Genomic DNA, 16,684 nt, shown 5'->3' on the forward strand with positions numbered 1-16,684 from the left:
ACAAGCCATGTGGCGCAGCCAAATAAATAAAAATGTCACCGTCTTCCAGACTGAGCTCAGCATCCTCTCCCTGCCCCCCACGTCTCCTGCCAGCTTCCCCATCCCTCCGACCCCAAGCCAGAAATCCGGACATCATCCTTACACCTGTCTCTCCCGTGCCCCTACAGCCAGCCAGTTGGTCACCAGGGTCAAAGAGGCTCTCCTACAAATGTCTTTCAAGCCGTGTCCATCTGCTGCTCCCCTAGTTCAAGCCTCATTGTCTCACCTGGACCATTTCATTAGTTTCCTAACGGAGAACAATTATCTGCTGTCCCTGCTATGCCAGTTCTCTCCTGCCACCATGCTTTTGCATGTGCCATCCCCTCACCGACATGCCTTTCCCACCTTTCCTCTGTGTGTGCCAAGACGCTCGGTTTCCTCCTCTCACCCAGGGATCACCCCATCCACTCTCCCTGACTGACCCCGGATGACTGTCTCCACAGTCTTCCACCAAAAGCCTGCGGACCACCATTGGGGAGGTCTTTGAGCGGCTGCACCGGCTGCTGCGGGAACGGCAGAAGGCCATGCTGGAGGAGCTAGAGGCAGACACGGCCCGCACGCTGACTGACATCGAGCAGAAAGTCCAGCGCTACAGCCAGCAGCTGCGCAAGGTGCAGGAGGGGGCCCAGATCCTGCAGGAGCGGCTGGCTGAAACTGACCGGCACACCTTCCTGGCCGGGGTGGCCTCGCTGTCTGAGCGGTAAGTACCCGCCTGCTGTGGGTCTTCTCCAGGGGGTATCCCCTCCCTGGCCCTTGTGGGATGCTGGGATTGGAGGCAGATGGGGTGTAGCAGAGAATTCATTCATTCAAATCTCCATCAAATACACAGGACATCTGCTATGTGCCAGAGCCTAGGGTAAAAGCTTTATGTATTCATATTATTTTATATATAATACTTATAATCATATAGGATATTACTTGTTTTTTGTGCTTTATATTATATTACAAATATGTGTTTTACATTATCTATTATTTATAATAACATTAATACTATATATAATAAATAATACTATGTAAATTATTATAATCCTAATAGCCCCTTGGAGGTAGTTACCACTGCCATCCCCATTTCACACATGTAGAAACTGAGACACAAAGAAGCTACAGCAATTGGCCAAGACCCTTCGTCTAGTATGTGGGGGAGCCAGGATTCAAGCCCAGGTCTCTCTAGTTCCATAGCTGCCTTTAATAATAATAACACTTAATTATTGGTTCATTAATGACCAATACTGATAGCTAACATCATGTATTCAGTGTTGACCTTGAGCCAAGTACCGTGCTAAGCATTTTACATACATTTTGCCATGTAATCCTCACAAGCCTAGGAAGCAGGTGTTATCATAGTACCCATTTTAAAGATGAGGAAACTGAGGGCAATAGCTAGAGAATTAGGAAGTGGCACAAGCAGGCACTTGAGTCGGTGCTTGGGTCCAGCAGACTTCCCACACATGACCTCGCCCTATGCCAGCTTCCCTGAGGTGCTGGGACAGGAATCCAGCCCCCAATGTGGCCTGCTCTCTTGCTCTCCTTCCAGGCTCAAAGGGAAAATCCATGAGACCAATCTGACCTACGAAGACTTCCCAACCTGCAAGTACACAGGTCCCCTGCAGTACACCATCTGGAAGTCCCTGTTCCAGGACATCCACCCAGGTAAGGCCCTTCCTGCCACTCTCCAGTAGGGCTCAGGAAGAGGCAAGGATTATCATGGGTTGGAGCTAGATGGGGCCCGGCCCAGCCCACCCCTTGCTCTACACATGACATGGGGGCAGGGCAGAGGGATGAGAAGAGTGCCTTGCTGAGCACCTACTATGTTCCAGGGCCTGTGCTGGGCACCAGCACAAGAGTAGGTAGGTTCTACTAGTGTACCCATTCTCTAGATGAAGAGACTGAGGCCCTGGGTGGTTCACTCATTCACTCTATGAGTACAGGATATATCAAGCACCTACCTCACACCAGGCACTATTCTAGGAACTAGAGATATAGCAGTGAGCAAAACAGGCAACAATCCCTACCCTCGTACATCTTACTTACATCCTAGGGTGTGAGAGAGAAAGAAAACAAAATTAAATAAGTAAAATACATAGTTTTTTAGATAATGATAAAAGATAAGGAAAGGGGCTAAGGGATGTTGAGGTAGGATTGAACGTTTAGTAGGGGATCCAGTTAGAAGACCTCCCTGAGTAGGAAGCAGTAGAGTAAAGACCTGAGGGAGGAAAGAGAAGAATGAGCCATGTAGGTATCTGAGGAAAGAGTGTTCCTGGCAGTGGGAATAGGAAGTGCAAAGGCCCTGAGGCAGGAGCAAGCCTGGCATGTTCAAGGGACAGTAAGGAGACTCGCGTGGCTGGAGTGGAATGAGTGAGAGGGAGGGTGGAGGTGAGGAGGTCAGGTCAGTAGCAGTAGCCAGACCATGAGAGCCTGGAGGCCCGTATGAAAACTTTAAATTTTATGCTGAGTGAGATGGGAGCCATTGGAAGGTTTGGGGCAGTGAAGTGACATAAGCCGGCTTAAATTTTTAAAGTATCCCTCTGGGTGCTGGGTTGAGAATAGACTGCAGGGGGTAAAGGGTAGAGGTTAGGAGACCACTGCAACAATGCAAGTGAGAGATGATGGTGGCCTGGAGCAGGGTGGTGGCAGTGGAGGTGGTGAGAAGTGATTGGATTTAGGATCTATTTTGAACAGAAAGCCAACAGGATTTGCTAATGGATTGGATCTCGGGTGTGAGGAAAAAAATGACAAGGAAGACTACAACGATTTTGGCTGAGGTGACTGGGAAGATGAAGTTGTAATCATGTGAGGTTCGCGATGCCAGTTAGAAGTCTCAGTGCAGACATGGAGAAGGTAGTGGGAATGACACGTCTGCAGTACGGGAGGAGGGTCAGGGCTGGCGTTGTCTACATGTGGACCGTATTGAATGAGCCAGGATGAGGTCACCTGGGAAGTGGGGGTAGAGAGAAAAGAGAGAGGGCCACTCTAACACATGGAGCCCTAGGCCGCTCCTAGAAGTCAAGGACAGGAGGGGGACCCAGCCAAGGAGACCGAGAAGGAACAGCCAGAGAATAGGAAGAAGACCTGCGTCTGTCCTGGAAGCCAAGTGGAGAAAGTGTTTCAAGGAGGAGAGAGTGGATAGTGGTGGCAAAGCTGTGACCCCAAGTGTGGGAGGATCAGAACTGACTGTTCTCCGGGTCTTGGTGACCTTGACAAGAGCTGCTTTGGTGGAGCAATAGAGGCAAAAGCCTGACTGGAGACCGTCCAAGAGAAAATGAGAGAGGAAGTGGAGACAGTGCTTTCAATGAGTTTTATTTAAGGGAAGGAGAGAGAATGTGGCCGTGGCTATTTGTTTAAGGTAGAAGAAATGGCAGCATATATGGGAGGGGTGGGGGGCATGGAAAAGATCCAGTAGCAGAAGGCAGAATTGAGGGTGAAGGAGGGAGAGGTGCCGGGGTGACCGCCACGAGTGGGACCTGCCTCTGCCTTTGCTGGGAGCCAGGAGAAGGTAGAATGAATGGGCCCCGAGGCAGAGCGGGCAGTGGTGGGGGCTCCCGGGAATTCTCTTCACCTCTCCCAGTAAGGCAGGAAGCAAGGTCGTCCGCTGAGATGAGGATGGGCTAGAGGAGGTCATGGGAAATCTGCCGAGAGAGGAGAAAGTCTGAAATGGGTTTCTAGTAGAGTTAGTAGACCCTGGGACTGGGAGGTCAACACCTTCCCGAAATCACACAACCCGCAAGGGCATCAGAGTGGAACCTATTGGCAGCAGGGAACCTTCTGTGTTCCTGAGTCAGGCACAATGTCCCTTAGAGGTGAGACAAGGATATAGAGGAGACTTCTCCCTAAGAGGAAGACACTGTTATTATCATTTTTTCGATGAGGAAACTGAGGCACAGGGCTGTTAAGAACTTGTCGTGGTCACAACCTGTAAATGGTATAGCCAGGATTTAAACCCAGACACGTCAGATGCCAGAGCCTGTGCCCTTACCTACTAAACTAACCAGGCATTCTCTGGCCTCATACTACCAACCCAGGAAGACTGCTGGGGAGACTGAGGCTCAGAGAGGCTCACTGATTTCCCAAGGTCACACAGCAATCAGTGCTCTTTCCACCTATCTGGATTCATTCTTTTGATCTACAAACACTGAAAGTCCTTCGAGTCACTTTCAGAATCAGGGGAGACAGATGGGACAACAGACCCTGATAGTCCGGTGGGACCAGGACCATGATGAGGGACTTACATGGGGTCATGGGAGCCCAGAGGGACAACAGGAGGCTCTGGATGGGGCGAGGGAGGAGCCAGGGGAACACTGAGTAGATGATGTTTGAACTGAGCACTGAAAACTGAGAGCTTTCCCACTCAGGAAAGGGTGGGGCCTGGAGGTGCCTCGGACAATCCCCGGCATTGGGAACTGTGTAGGCAAAGGCGGTGGGGAGGGCAGGGGCATGAATGATCCCAGGATGTTCACGATTGGCCTTCAGGTACAGATGGAGAAGGACTGAGGACAATCACTGAGGGTGTGAATGCTGAACAGGGATGGGGCTCCCCTCCTGGTGACTGAAGACCTCATTGGATGGATGCATCATGACCAATTTCACAAAAGTGAAGGGACATCTCCTAGAACCCTTAAATCTGGCTCTGTGCCCTCATTGACAAAGGGGGCAGTAGTTGGGCGAAGGGCCCACTTTCCAGCCGACTGGGTGGGGCTCTTGGCTCTCCTCCTGGGGTTGTGGCTCCCAGCCTTGGAGAGACCTGCACACTGGGACCCAGCAGGGTGAGGGCCACACATGGGTGAAGCAGCATAACTGAAGGAGGCAAGAAGCCCCTCCAAGGGTCCTGTCCCCTCCCCTGACCCAGGGAAGCCCCTCAGGCAGATGGTCTCAGGAGCTCTATTTATCTCAGCTGCCACAGCTCAGAGAGGCAACCCAGGCACCTCAGCCTGACAGTCAAGGCCCTATGAGATCTGGGCCCAGCCATTCTCTCATTCTCCCCTCTGTATCACAATCAGCCACACTGAACCATCTTCAGGTTTTACATGAGCCATATTCCCTCTCCTCCACACTTTTGCACATGCTATTCCCTTTGCCAAGAACACTTGACACAAACCTTAATCTTTGATGACTAACTGCTACTCTCCTTCACATCTTAGTTTATAAACACCTCCTCTGGGAAGCCTTCCTGGATTTCTCCAGGTAGCCCTGGGCTTTCCTGGTCTCACTGTTTTGTTAATGTCTGCATGACTGTCTCTCTTACTAGACCTTGAGCTCTGAGGGGTCAGGGGCTGAGTCTGATTCATCACTGTGCATCCCCAGCAGCCAGCACAGTAAATGTTTGTGGATGAATGAATAAAGAAATGAATGAGTCCTGCTCTCAGTTCTGTTACTATTGCGTTGGCCAAAAAGTTCGTTCAGGTTTGTCCTTTACATATGGAAAAATCCGAATGAACTTTTTGGCCAACCCAATAGAATAGGGCCTGGCATTAAGTATGTGCTCAATAATTATTTGTTGAATGAAGGAACTTGCTGCACATCCTCGGACAAGTCGCTTCCTCCCTCTGAACCTCAGTTTCCTCCTCTGTATTATAAGGGTGCTAGTGTTCCCTCCTTGACTCCCTCACAAGTGAACAAATGGACGTGGGAATTTGCTGATTGCCCCAGGGCAGGGTTTCTCAGCCTCCGCACTATTGACATTTGGGGCTGGATAATTCCTTGTCTTGGGGGCTGTCCCGTGCATGGTAGGACGTTTAACAGCATCCCTGGTCTCTACCCAACTAGATGCCGCACAACCCCTCCAGCTGTGACAACCAAATTCGTCTCCAGACATCGCCCAGTGTCCCCTATGGGGCAAATCAGCCCCAGTTAAGAACCGCTGCCCCAGGGAAAGCTGCCTGTAGGAGAGGGGCTGAGGGAGCAGTAGGGTGTGCCCTGAACATCCTGCCAAGGACAGCGGCCCCTGGGGGTTCAGAGAACAGTGACCTGGTTAGCTGGGCCCCTTCCTTTGTCTGTAGGACCCGTGAAGTCACTCTGGTTCCCCTACCAAAACCAAGGTTCTTTTTGTCCAGTTGGGAGGGGCAGGTGCCCCCAGGGACCTAGCCCTGGATTCTAGCAGCTTCCTGCCTACCCCTCTTCCAGTTCAGCCTTCCTATTGGGTCACCTGAGAACTCCATAGAGCACCTGTCACTCCCGTGATCTGGAACCTCCACTCTCCACCACCACCCACACCCCTGCCCCACCTCTCAGCTGACATTGGAAACTCTCCTCTAACTGCCTGGCCTGATTGCCCCAGCTCCCAGGCACAAACTTCCTCCCCACCCAGGCCAGGTGGCCATTGTCCAGAGGACACCAGACACTACTTCCTTTGCTTCGGCCACCTCCCTCTCCTGGGCTGCTCTCTCCTCCTCCTGCTTATCTGAATCCAATCATTTTGGGTTCCAGCATGTTCACTGCCTAGCTGTGTGACGCAGGGCAGACGTCTGCCTTCTCTGAGCCTGTTTCCTCATCTGTAAAACAGGGATGCGGAAGGTGTGATTTGTCTCCCAGGGTAGGTAGGAGAATTAAATAAGGTTATTTATTTGTGATAATAATCCTGGAACTTAGTAAATGCTTGATACCTGTTTCTTATGATTATCATGAATCATCAGATGGTTCCTCAGTCTTGCTGAACAGGCTTTCTAGGGCCACATAAAGGAAAGGACATGGTGTGAAAGATATTAGCTCAAGTTCCAGCTCTGCTTCCACCCAAAGTGGCAACTTGAGCAAGCCACTTAACTCAGAGAAATCTCCCTGGAGCCTCAGTTTCCTCTTGTGAAAAATGGGTATAGTAATTTGTGCTCCTGGAGCTGCTGTACTGGTCCCATGAGCTAGAAGGTGTGAAAATGTTTTTCGATTGCCCGTACTGTGCAGCTGAGGGCCTGAGAAGGCAGGAGGACTGAGGGGCCAGACTTCTTAAAGGCCTGGCCAGAGGAAAGAGCTGATTGTCCTTGAGAACAAAGAGGCACAAGCCACTCGCTGCCAAGTGATGGTGCTGGACTTTGGGGTTTCTCTGCTGCTTGGGCCACTGTGGTATGTGGCTGATGGTGGCCAGGAGACAGTTCCTGGGCCCCCCGCAGTCCACGCTCCTTGCCTTTTGACCTGGAGGTCTCAGAGAGGCTTAAATGGATGGAGAACACACCTGGAGACCAGACGGACTGCCTCAGTGCCTGCTTTCTGTTTTTATAAAAGTGTCCCAGGACCTAGAATAGAGCTCTGACCTGTAAAATTGTGAACCCCAGGGGACGGGATTTGTTTTGCGTCTGTCTGACGAGTCTGTCACCTCTCCTGAGAATAAAGGATGGGTGGAGGGATTGCCAGTCCCCGCACAGGGACTGACTTCTCGGAGGGGGAAAAGGTATTGCCATGTCCCCAGCTGGGTACCTCTCTGGCCTAAAGGCTGTTACTCCTGTCAGCCCTAGCCCCTGGGAGGACTTGAGAGAGGCCCGAAGACAGGAACTCTGTTTATGAGGAGGGGGACCTCAGCCCACCCTTTGGGGTGTAAAAGCCTCCTAAGCATCAAGCCACACCCTTTGCCTCAGAAGAATGCCAGGCCCTGCCCCTAGCCTCACCCTATGGGCTGTTGGGCCCTGCCCCCTGTGGATCAGGTCCCGCCCCTCCAGCCCTGCCTCTATTGCCAGAACTGACCAATGAACGGCAGACGCCGCCCCTAAGCCCACCCAATGAGTGGCAGGTCCTATCTCCGGTAAGTCCCTTGGGCTTCAAGCCTGTGGGTCCACGCCGAGGAGTTAGCCCTCAGTGCAGTGAGGATTTCCTCCGTCCTACAGGCCCAAACTCAGAACCACTGAAAGCCCACTTGCCTGCCTCCTAGGGTGTCCTCCCCACTCATCAGTGGCACTGGAAGGGCCCACGTTGCCCTAGTTAGGCTTAAGAGTATGGGGCTGAGCCCCCCTGCCTGCGTGCTAGTCTCCCCACTGGTCCTTCTAACCTCGGTTTCTGCCTGTCGCTGGTCTCCTCAAATCATCCTGGGCACCTGAGACATAAGGCCCAGTTTTCCGTGAGGCACTCAACCACAGCTGCCCACACCTTGGCAATGTGCCTGCTCTGTCCCTCTTGCCCCTCTGCCATAGACACCTGAGTATGACCCACATTCCACAGCCAGTAGGAGTGGCCCCATGTGTGTCTGATTAGATGATTCTTCTCTCCCGAGCTCCCCCTCACACATACTTCCTACATCCCTTCCACCTCCTACCTCTGGATCCCACTGTGGGAACACCCACATTCTACATGACAGGAGCCTTCTGGTCCAACAGGCTGCGCTGTGACCAGATGACAGGGCGAAACGTTCATACGCTGACTCAGTGTATGAACTCCTTCTCATGGCTCCCCTCTTCTATGTCCCTGGATAGAAAATTGTGTTTCCATTGGCCCCTCTAGTCACAGGGCTAATTGTTTCCATACAGCCCTCTGACTTCTAAGAACAGGAAAGAAGAGTGTAAAACTCAAGACTAAATTTATTCCTGACAGAGCTCATGGAAGGAAAGAAGAGTGTAAAACTCAAGACTAAATTTATCCCTGACAGAGCTCATGGAAGGAGCTTGCTGCAAGTCAATGGCCAGTTTTGTCAGTGGGCTGTGAACAGGAGCACAGTTCAGGGAGGGGCTGTCACCCCCTGTTAGAGATGATTGCCATCATTGAGGCATTTTACTTCTCTGTGTATATGCAGCCAGCAGAGGTGGCTCCAGTAGGAGATGATGATGCTCCTGCCACGCACAGTCATGCCTCCGCTCCGCCAGATAAGGAAAGCACCAGAGAGCCAGCTGGAGGAGTCCTTTCTTTGCTCCAAGGAACTAGTGACAGGATTCCTTCTCCTTTTCTCCCCTCTGCCTTACTCTGCCCTGGAAATGCTCATCCAGGCTAATGAGAGCCAATTCTAGGTTCCTCCTTCTGGCTGAGCATCAGCTCCCTCAGGGAGGCAAGAGTAAACAGAGTCCTTGACAAGAGTTCATGAGACTTTGAGAGCCAGACCTGCTAAGCCAGTGTGGCCGGCCCAGAACCGGGTGCCCCAGCCTGTGCTGCCTGCCCGGAGACCAACACAAGCGGGGTCAGTTTAATTCGGTGAGCCTTTCTGGAAACATTCCGCACGCCAGGCTGTGTGCTGGGCACTGGGCCCACCAGGGAGGGCCTGGTAGGAGAGTACACAGTCCTTGCTCTCCTGGTGTACATGGGGGTAAGATATGGGCACAGAAGACTACCCCACATATCAGGAGAGGGGCACAAACAAAGTTAAGGAATTTCAGAGTAAGGAGTGAGCATACCTGCTGGGCAACCAGGAAGGCTTCCCTGAGGATGGGCCCTGGCACTGAGCCTCATGGGGTGTGATTACAACAAGCAGAGATGAGGCGGTGGAGGGAACAGTCTGGGCGAAGGCTTTGGGCCTGAGTGGGGTGGCGGGTGTTGAGTGAGAGGTAGGCCGGAAGAGAGGGCTGGGGCTGGATTGCGCATGGTCTTGATTAGACCTGGCTCTGCCAGTGTTTGCCTGGTGACCTGAGACTAGTCACATCTCTCTGGGTCTCAGTTTCCCCATCTGTCAAATGGGAGAGCTGGCCTAGAATCAGTGGTTTTCAACTTTTTCAGACTCATCTACTTTTCATAACAAATAATTTGTAATGTCTCAAAGACAGTATGACCTTTTCACAGTTTCAAGTATATATACACATATACATATATATGTACATGTGTATATATACTCTCTGATATAAAGGAAAAATAGAAGGAAATTATTTATAATAAAATATTGCATATGTCAATATGTAGATGCTCACTCACAACCACCCTAGAAAACATAATGAACGAGTCAGGTGCTCACACCATAGCTAAAATATCATTCTGCCTCAAATGCAGTCTTAAATAGGTAGGTTTTATTGGTCAACGGTGTTCTTCTTCGAGAAGTATTTTCCAAAAAAGTGAACAATTCTCAGTGACATTCCAGACAAAACAAATTCCGTCTTCCCCCATTTTATATGGTAATTGCATTGCAAAACATTAAGTATATATTAAAACTGTACAAAAATTATTTCATGTTTATATGTAAAATGGAGTTAAGCTGTAGCTTCAGGTCATTGTGAAGATTTTTCATCCACATGAATATCTGGTGGAGCGTCTGAAACTCATCGGTGGGGGCATGGGACCGCCCTGTGCATTTCGTACAGGGCATTTAGCATCCCTGGATCCCACCTACTGAGACAACCCAAACACCCCAACAAATTTCCCAAGCACCCCATAGGGTGATTATCCAACCCCCGAATAATCTTTAAGCTCCCTCCCAGCTCTGAAATTACCCAATTCTGGACCGCATTCAGATTTATTCAACAAATTTTGTGGAGTGCCCACTGTGTGCCTTGCCCCAGGACACCATCAGTGAACAAGCAGCCATAGCTCCTGTCCCCTGCAGCCAGGTTAAAATCTGAAAGGACCTTAGCTGTCACCCTTCCATTTTACAGAGGAGGAAGCTGAGGCCCAGGGAGGGCAGGCTTGTGTTCAGCATCACACAGCCTCCTGGGGGCCAACCAGAACCTGTCCTCAGGGAGGAACCATAGAGTGGGTCCGCCGCCTTCTCTCCACTCATCTTCTCCTCCTCCATCCCCGGCAGTGCCAGCCGCCCTGACCCTGGACCCGGGCACCGCCCACCAGCGCCTCATCCTGTCCGACGACTGCACCATCGTGGCCTACGGCAACCTGCACCCACAGCCGCTGCAGGACTCACCGAAGCGCTTCGACGTGGAGGTGTCGGTGCTGGGCTCTGAGGCCTTCAGTGGCGGCGTCCACTACTGGGAGGTGGTGGTGGCGGAGAAGACCCAGTGGGTGATCGGGCTGGCGCACGAAGCCGCGAGCCGTAAGGGCAGCATCCAGATCCAGCCTAGCCGCGGCTTCTACTGCATCGTCATGCACGACGGCAACCAGTACAGCGCCTGCACCGAGCCCTGGACGCGGCTCAATGTCCGCGACAAGCTCGACAAGGTGGGCGTCTTCCTGGACTACGACCAAGGCCTGCTCATCTTCTATAACGCCGATGACATGTCCTGGCTGTACACCTTCCGCGAGAAGTTCCCCGGCAAGCTCTGCTCCTACTTCAGCCCCGGGCAGAGCCACGCCAATGGCAAGAACGTGCAGCCGCTACGGATCAACACGGTCCGCATCTAGTGCTGCGGAGGGAGACCGCAGGCCTGAGCATGGCCACCAGCGAGAGCCCTGCCCCGGAGAGCGGAGGCCGGGACTCCAGCCCAGCCGGGCCAACCTGATATCTCAGGCCTGTTGTTTACCCTCATTTCCCTGTAAAATGGAGGTTGTGCTCCACGATTCCGAAGCTCTTCCAGCATTGATGTCCTGTAGCTCTGACCTTACTGGGGATGCAGCTTTGGTCCAAGGGTGTGACACGGCTTCTCCTCAGGGCAGCCCCTGCCCAACCCTCATGCCCCTCCTCTCAGGGGCAGAGGACTGCGTCCCTATGTCTCCCTCCTGCCCACATGCCCTAAGCTCAGGATGTGTCAGTGGTTGCCAGCAGTTGGCTGCCCGAAAGAGACACAGAACCCTCTTATGCTTCCAGGCCTAAGACTTGCCCCTGATCAAGCTAGTGATGGGCCGTTTTATCCTCAATCCCAGCCCACAGTGGACACAGGCGGTAGCTAGTCCCAGGGTTGCCTGAGAACCACCTTCTCCTTCCATCCCTGTACCAAGAGCTTCATGATTTTCCCACTTATCTGCGGGTAGAAATGATGTTGTGGCCTGTGGAAGCCACAGGCACAGGCCGTGTGAGCCCAAGGCACTCACGTCAGAACTTACCAGCCAAGGAAGACTGTCAGTAGTTAAGCCCACGTTACAGTCACTGTGCCACCACCTTCCTGCCCACAGGTCTTAAGGCCAGATAATGGCACACCCGGACGTAGGACAATCATCACTGGATGGTGGAGGTCCCCAGCAGCTCCAAACAAGGGTCCAGCCAGGCCTCTGTGACCAGGCTAGGGTGTAGCGAGGCTGTGGGGAGCAGTATTTTAGTCAGGCCCTGAGCACTGGGGTGGGTGTCAGCTGGGCCCCCCTCATCAATCTTGGCATCTGTCTCAGTTGGGATCCTGTTGCAGAAAGCAAGAGCTGTTTTATCTTTAGACAAGGATTTATTACCAGGTCCCTAGTGGCTTTGTAAAATCATTGGAAGGGCTGGAGGAGCAGACTCTGCTGAATTTCCAGGAACAGCTCCCAGCCGCCAAATTCATCATGTCTGTTGAGACCAGGAACACGGCTCCCATCTGCAGGAAGCCCCTGCATCAAGAAGCCGCTGGCTGCAGAACTGCGCTGACTCTGCTACTGTCCGCGCCAGTCAGTGGATGTCCTGAGGGCTGCCTCCCCCCATTCAATTCAATTTCCAGATCCAAATGTCTACGAGGGGGGGCTTCCCTGGTGGCGCAGTGGTTGGGAGTCCGCCTGCCGATGCAGGGGATGCGGGTTCGTGCCCCGGTTCGGGAAGATCCCACGTGCCGCGGAGCGGCTGGGCCTGTGAGCCATGGCCGCTGAGCCTGCGCGTCTGGAGCCTGTGCTCCACAACGGGAGAGGCCACAACAGTGAGAGGCCCGCGTAACGCAAAAAAACAAAAAACAAATGTCTACGAGGGATTCTGTGTGGGGAAACAAGTCAGATCCAGAACCTGGGCTGCAAGGGAGTCTGGGAAATGTACTTTTCTTCTTTCCAGCCTCATCCGTTCAAAAAGGCACAATAGAAGAAAGTTAGAATGGATGTTGAACAAGCCCACCTTCAGTTTTTGCCATTGGAATCCACCTCTAGGCCTTGGCTTTGAAGCAGCAGAGCCTCTAGTTGTCCTGCTCCGTGGCTTTGTCCTTGTCCAGGACAGGAGCCCCAGGAGCGGGCCTGCAGGACCAAGCTGAAATGTCTCCCAGGCCTTAGCTTTTCTTTCTAGTCCTGGGGCCTAGATTCTGAACTTGGCGTCTCTGACCATCCCCATCTCAAAGGAGCCAGACTAGCTGAACTTGGGGGGGCTCCCACCTCACAACTGCTGCCCACTGGGGCCTCCCTTGGGCGGGAGGAATCCTCAGTCTCACCCCAACCATTCAGCTACCAGAATCTGGGCCACCCCCAGCAGTATTTTTATTTTAAATGTTGCCCATTTTGTGAGTTATGATGAATTTATATTAAATTAAAGTTACAGGCTGTGAGCGGTCAGTTCCATTCATTTTGACACACACAGAGGCCCATCTATCCTGGCGCAGGCAGCATACATACATCAGCATGGCTAAACCACAAAGCAACCCTACCAGGTAGATAGTATTATGCCCATTTTACAGAGGGGGAAAAATGAGGTTCATAGAGAGGACATGACTTGCCTACAGTCCCATGTCCCACACCTGGTAAGTGAGCTTAGAACTGAGTGAGCCCAAGGCACTCACGTCAGAACTTACCAGCCAGGGAAGACTGTCAGTCTTTGCCTGGAGGAGGGCGTGGTGGTAGCCTTGGGAGCAGACAGAGGGGAGATTATGAGACAGTGGCAAGAGCCTAGTCACTGGAACCCCACAGACCTAGGCTTAACTCCAGGCTCCGTCACTGGATGCCTTTAGAGAAATGACTTAACCTCTCTGGACCTCAGTTTTCTCACATGGAAAATGGGGATAATCACACCAATCTCACATAATTTTTGCTCAGTGGCTCTGTCCTCTGGAGGAGAAGCTGCAAAGTGCAGTGCATTTAGGGAGGACCTGCCTCTCACACCAGCTGCCACCCAGAATCAGTGCCTGGAACTGTGTGGGTTTTCTGAACCTCTGGGCTGGCTCTGCCCCTAAGCAGTCTGTCTTCTTCCTTGTGCCTTGTGAGGGGTGTGGGACCACCTAGGCCAGGAAGGTCCCCAGGTCTGCTGTGTTGAAGGAGGTCCATCCCACCTCTGACTCATGGGGAAGCAGCCTGGCCAGGAGACAGGGCCCCGCGTGTGGACACAAAGGCTGTTCACTCTGTAAGTAGAAGGGCCACTGGGACCCCCTGCCGCTGTGCCCTGCAGCAGCCTTGGAAACAGGACTCCTGGGCCTAGTCTTTGTTCTGTGCTGACTCATTGTGTACCATGAGGGTCCTTTCCACAGTCTCCTCACCTGCAGAACGAGGGAGGTTATACTGGATGCTCTCTGAGGTGGACCTTCACCTATACAAGGAGGCGGGGAAGGGAAGAGAGGGAACAACCCCAGTCATGATTTGTTTGCAGTTCTAAGAAGAGGGACATGAACAAGGAGGAGGAGGGGCCATTGGCAAGGGCAGAGGGAGAGGTCTCTGATTGGCTGATGGAGAACACCCCAGTTTACAGAGAAGTTGTAGGAGTTGATACTGGAACTAGAGTATCTCCACCCCCCAGCTCCATGCTCTCAGATCCCTGTGACTCCCCCAAAGCCACACCCCTCTATTTTTGCTCAGTGGATCTGTCCTCTGGAGGAGAAGCACCCCATCCATGCTCCTTCCTTCGCCTTCCCTCACTCAGTCTTAGCACCAGGTCCAAGAAAGGCTGGTCGCTGCCCAGTCTTCACTCCCAGTTTCCAAGTGTCTGGGAGTAACTGTAGGGACCTAATCTGAACACACAACTGGGAACTCTGGGAAATCAGGGTACCTCTAAGAGGTATGAAGTGTCCAGAGAAATCCTGGATGAAAGAATCTGGGATTAAAAAAAAAAAAAAAAAAAAAAGAATCTGGGATTATCAGGCTAATACCAGGAACCCCACATTGAACAGGTAAGCAAAGAGGGGAGGTAAAAGCAGCACAGCCTTGGAGAGGAAGGAGGGATCAGGAAAGATCTTCCCCAGGGCAGGAAAGAATTGATAGAATGACAGAAACCCCCATTTGCATCCCTGTTTGTGGTCAGCAAGCAAAGTGCTGGTACTTTTTGCACCTTCTCTAACATCAAGACAAGCCCATGAGGTTGGTATCATTATCTCAGTGTTTGAGCTGGGAAACACTACTTGCCGGGGAACCCTCAGCCAGTACTCAACAGAGCTGGAAATCAGACCCAGGCCTGTCCAAAGCTGAAGCCCAGTTCTTCACTTAGCTCCCTGGAAATGCCTTTCAACTTCGAGGACCGCTTCAGTGACAGGCAGCAGCCACCAGAACTGTGAACCCTGTGGGATTCAAGATGGGAGCTTAACCCAGGCTGCACTCCATTGAACTGTGCAATTGTACCAGGCTCTGCTACCTTAACAAGCCCATATGGGAGCAGAGCTAGTGTTTGTTATTTCGATTAAGATTACTTCAACTATTTAATGTAAAGAACTTTTGAAAGATTGGCCTTACTTCCGTTGTCCTTTTTTCATAATAGAAGCCTGTCAAGAATGGTATGCCTGTTGGTGCTAGACTTCCAATATTCAGCAAAGATTTAGTAAAAGGCAGAGCTTTAAATAGGCCTCCTATTTTTTGAAGATCTTGCTCATCATTTTAATTATTAATAATGGAGGCAGCGCCTAAGACTAATATAGCTTTAAAGATTGCTCATGGGGGCTTCCCTGGTGGCACAGTGGTTGAGAGTCCGCCTACCGATGCAGGGGACGTGGGTTCGTGCCCCGGTCCGGGAAGATCCCACATGCCGCGGAGCGGCTGGGCCCGTGAGCCATGGCTGCTGGGCCTGCGCGTCCGGAGCCTGTGCTCCGCAATGGGAGAGGCCACAACAGTGAGAGGTCTGTGTACCGCAAAAAAAAAAAAAAAGATTGCTCATGTACAGACATTTTAAAATGTTAGGTATAGTCGATTCATGCCAATAGTTAAGATTATTAAACCAAGTTGTCATGAGGTTGAGAAACCAACTATTTTTTCATTGATGTATAATTGACATAAAACATTATATTACTTTCAGGTGTACAACATAATGATTCAAAGTTTGTATATATTGCAAAATGATCACCATAATAAATGTAGTTAACATTCGTTGCCATAAAAAAAAAAAAAAATTACACAATTGTGAGTCAAGTCTCATCTGCAGGCTCCGCCTCATGTACTTCCCAGGTCAGAGGTGAACTCATGAAGGCACTATGTGACCCTGAGCGGGTCCCTCTCCCTTCCTCGACCTCTGTTTCTCCATCTCTATAGAGAGGGGCTAGGGATCTAGTTAACTGACTGCCAAGTTAACGACAGGATTAGAGAATCCAGGATTCTCTAAGTCTAATGTTGGCCCCAGGGCTTGGCCTGCTCAGCACCTAACAAGGCCATTAGCTCTGGGTCTTTCTCTCTGGGGTGGCAGCAGGCAGCAGGAACAAAAAACAGAGATAAGGTCTCTTTTTTGTGTGTTTTTTTCTTTTTTTTTAAAGTGCAAAGAAAGGATGAATAGTTGGACCTCGAGTCTCTCCTTTGTTCATCTCAGCTACTGGTGTGCAGGAGTTAAACTACAACAGGCTCCTATAGAAACAGTGAAGTTAAACAGCCTCCCGTTAGCTCAGCTTTGAAAGGGAGAGGGGGAGAGGGCCCAACGTGGGGTGGGGGAAAAGAGAGAGAGAGAGAGAAGGAGAAGAAAATGGAGAGAGGAAATAAGGTCTCTTGACAGCACAGTCTCAGCTCAGGGGCTCTAGGGATGGGCCTTCCCTCCTGCCAGAGAGGACATCCTGGGAGGCTGACTGCTCACACCTGGGCAGAATTCCTGGCTTCT

At 51.6% G+C, this 16,684-nt stretch overlaps 1 protein-coding gene across 3 annotated transcripts in view; it reads left to right on the top strand.

Moving 5' to 3' along the window:
- The window catches only part of TRIM62 (tripartite motif containing 62), a 32,189-nt gene extending 18,956 nt beyond the window's left edge, over positions 1 to 13,233 (top strand). For all 3 annotated transcript variants that reach the window (XM_022575150.3, XM_022575151.2, XM_022575152.3), the window contains 3 exons: positions 483 to 739; positions 1,574 to 1,689; positions 10,667 to 13,233. In XM_022575150.3, the coding sequence (XP_022430858.2) occupies positions 483 to 739; positions 1,574 to 1,689; positions 10,667 to 11,217 (924 nt within the window). In that variant the 3' untranslated portion in view covers positions 11,218 to 13,233. The remainder of the gene's footprint in view (positions 1 to 482; positions 740 to 1,573; positions 1,690 to 10,666) is intronic.
- The last annotated feature ends 3,451 nt before the right edge of the window (positions 13,234 to 16,684 follow it).

This window comes from Delphinapterus leucas, chromosome 1 (genome assembly GCF_059928025.1).
Source record: "Delphinapterus leucas isolate spDelLeu-1000000601 "Yukka" chromosome 1, BTC_Dleu_Yukka2, whole genome shotgun sequence".
In the NCBI taxonomy this organism is placed as follows: domain Eukaryota; kingdom Metazoa; phylum Chordata; class Mammalia; order Artiodactyla; family Monodontidae; genus Delphinapterus; species Delphinapterus leucas.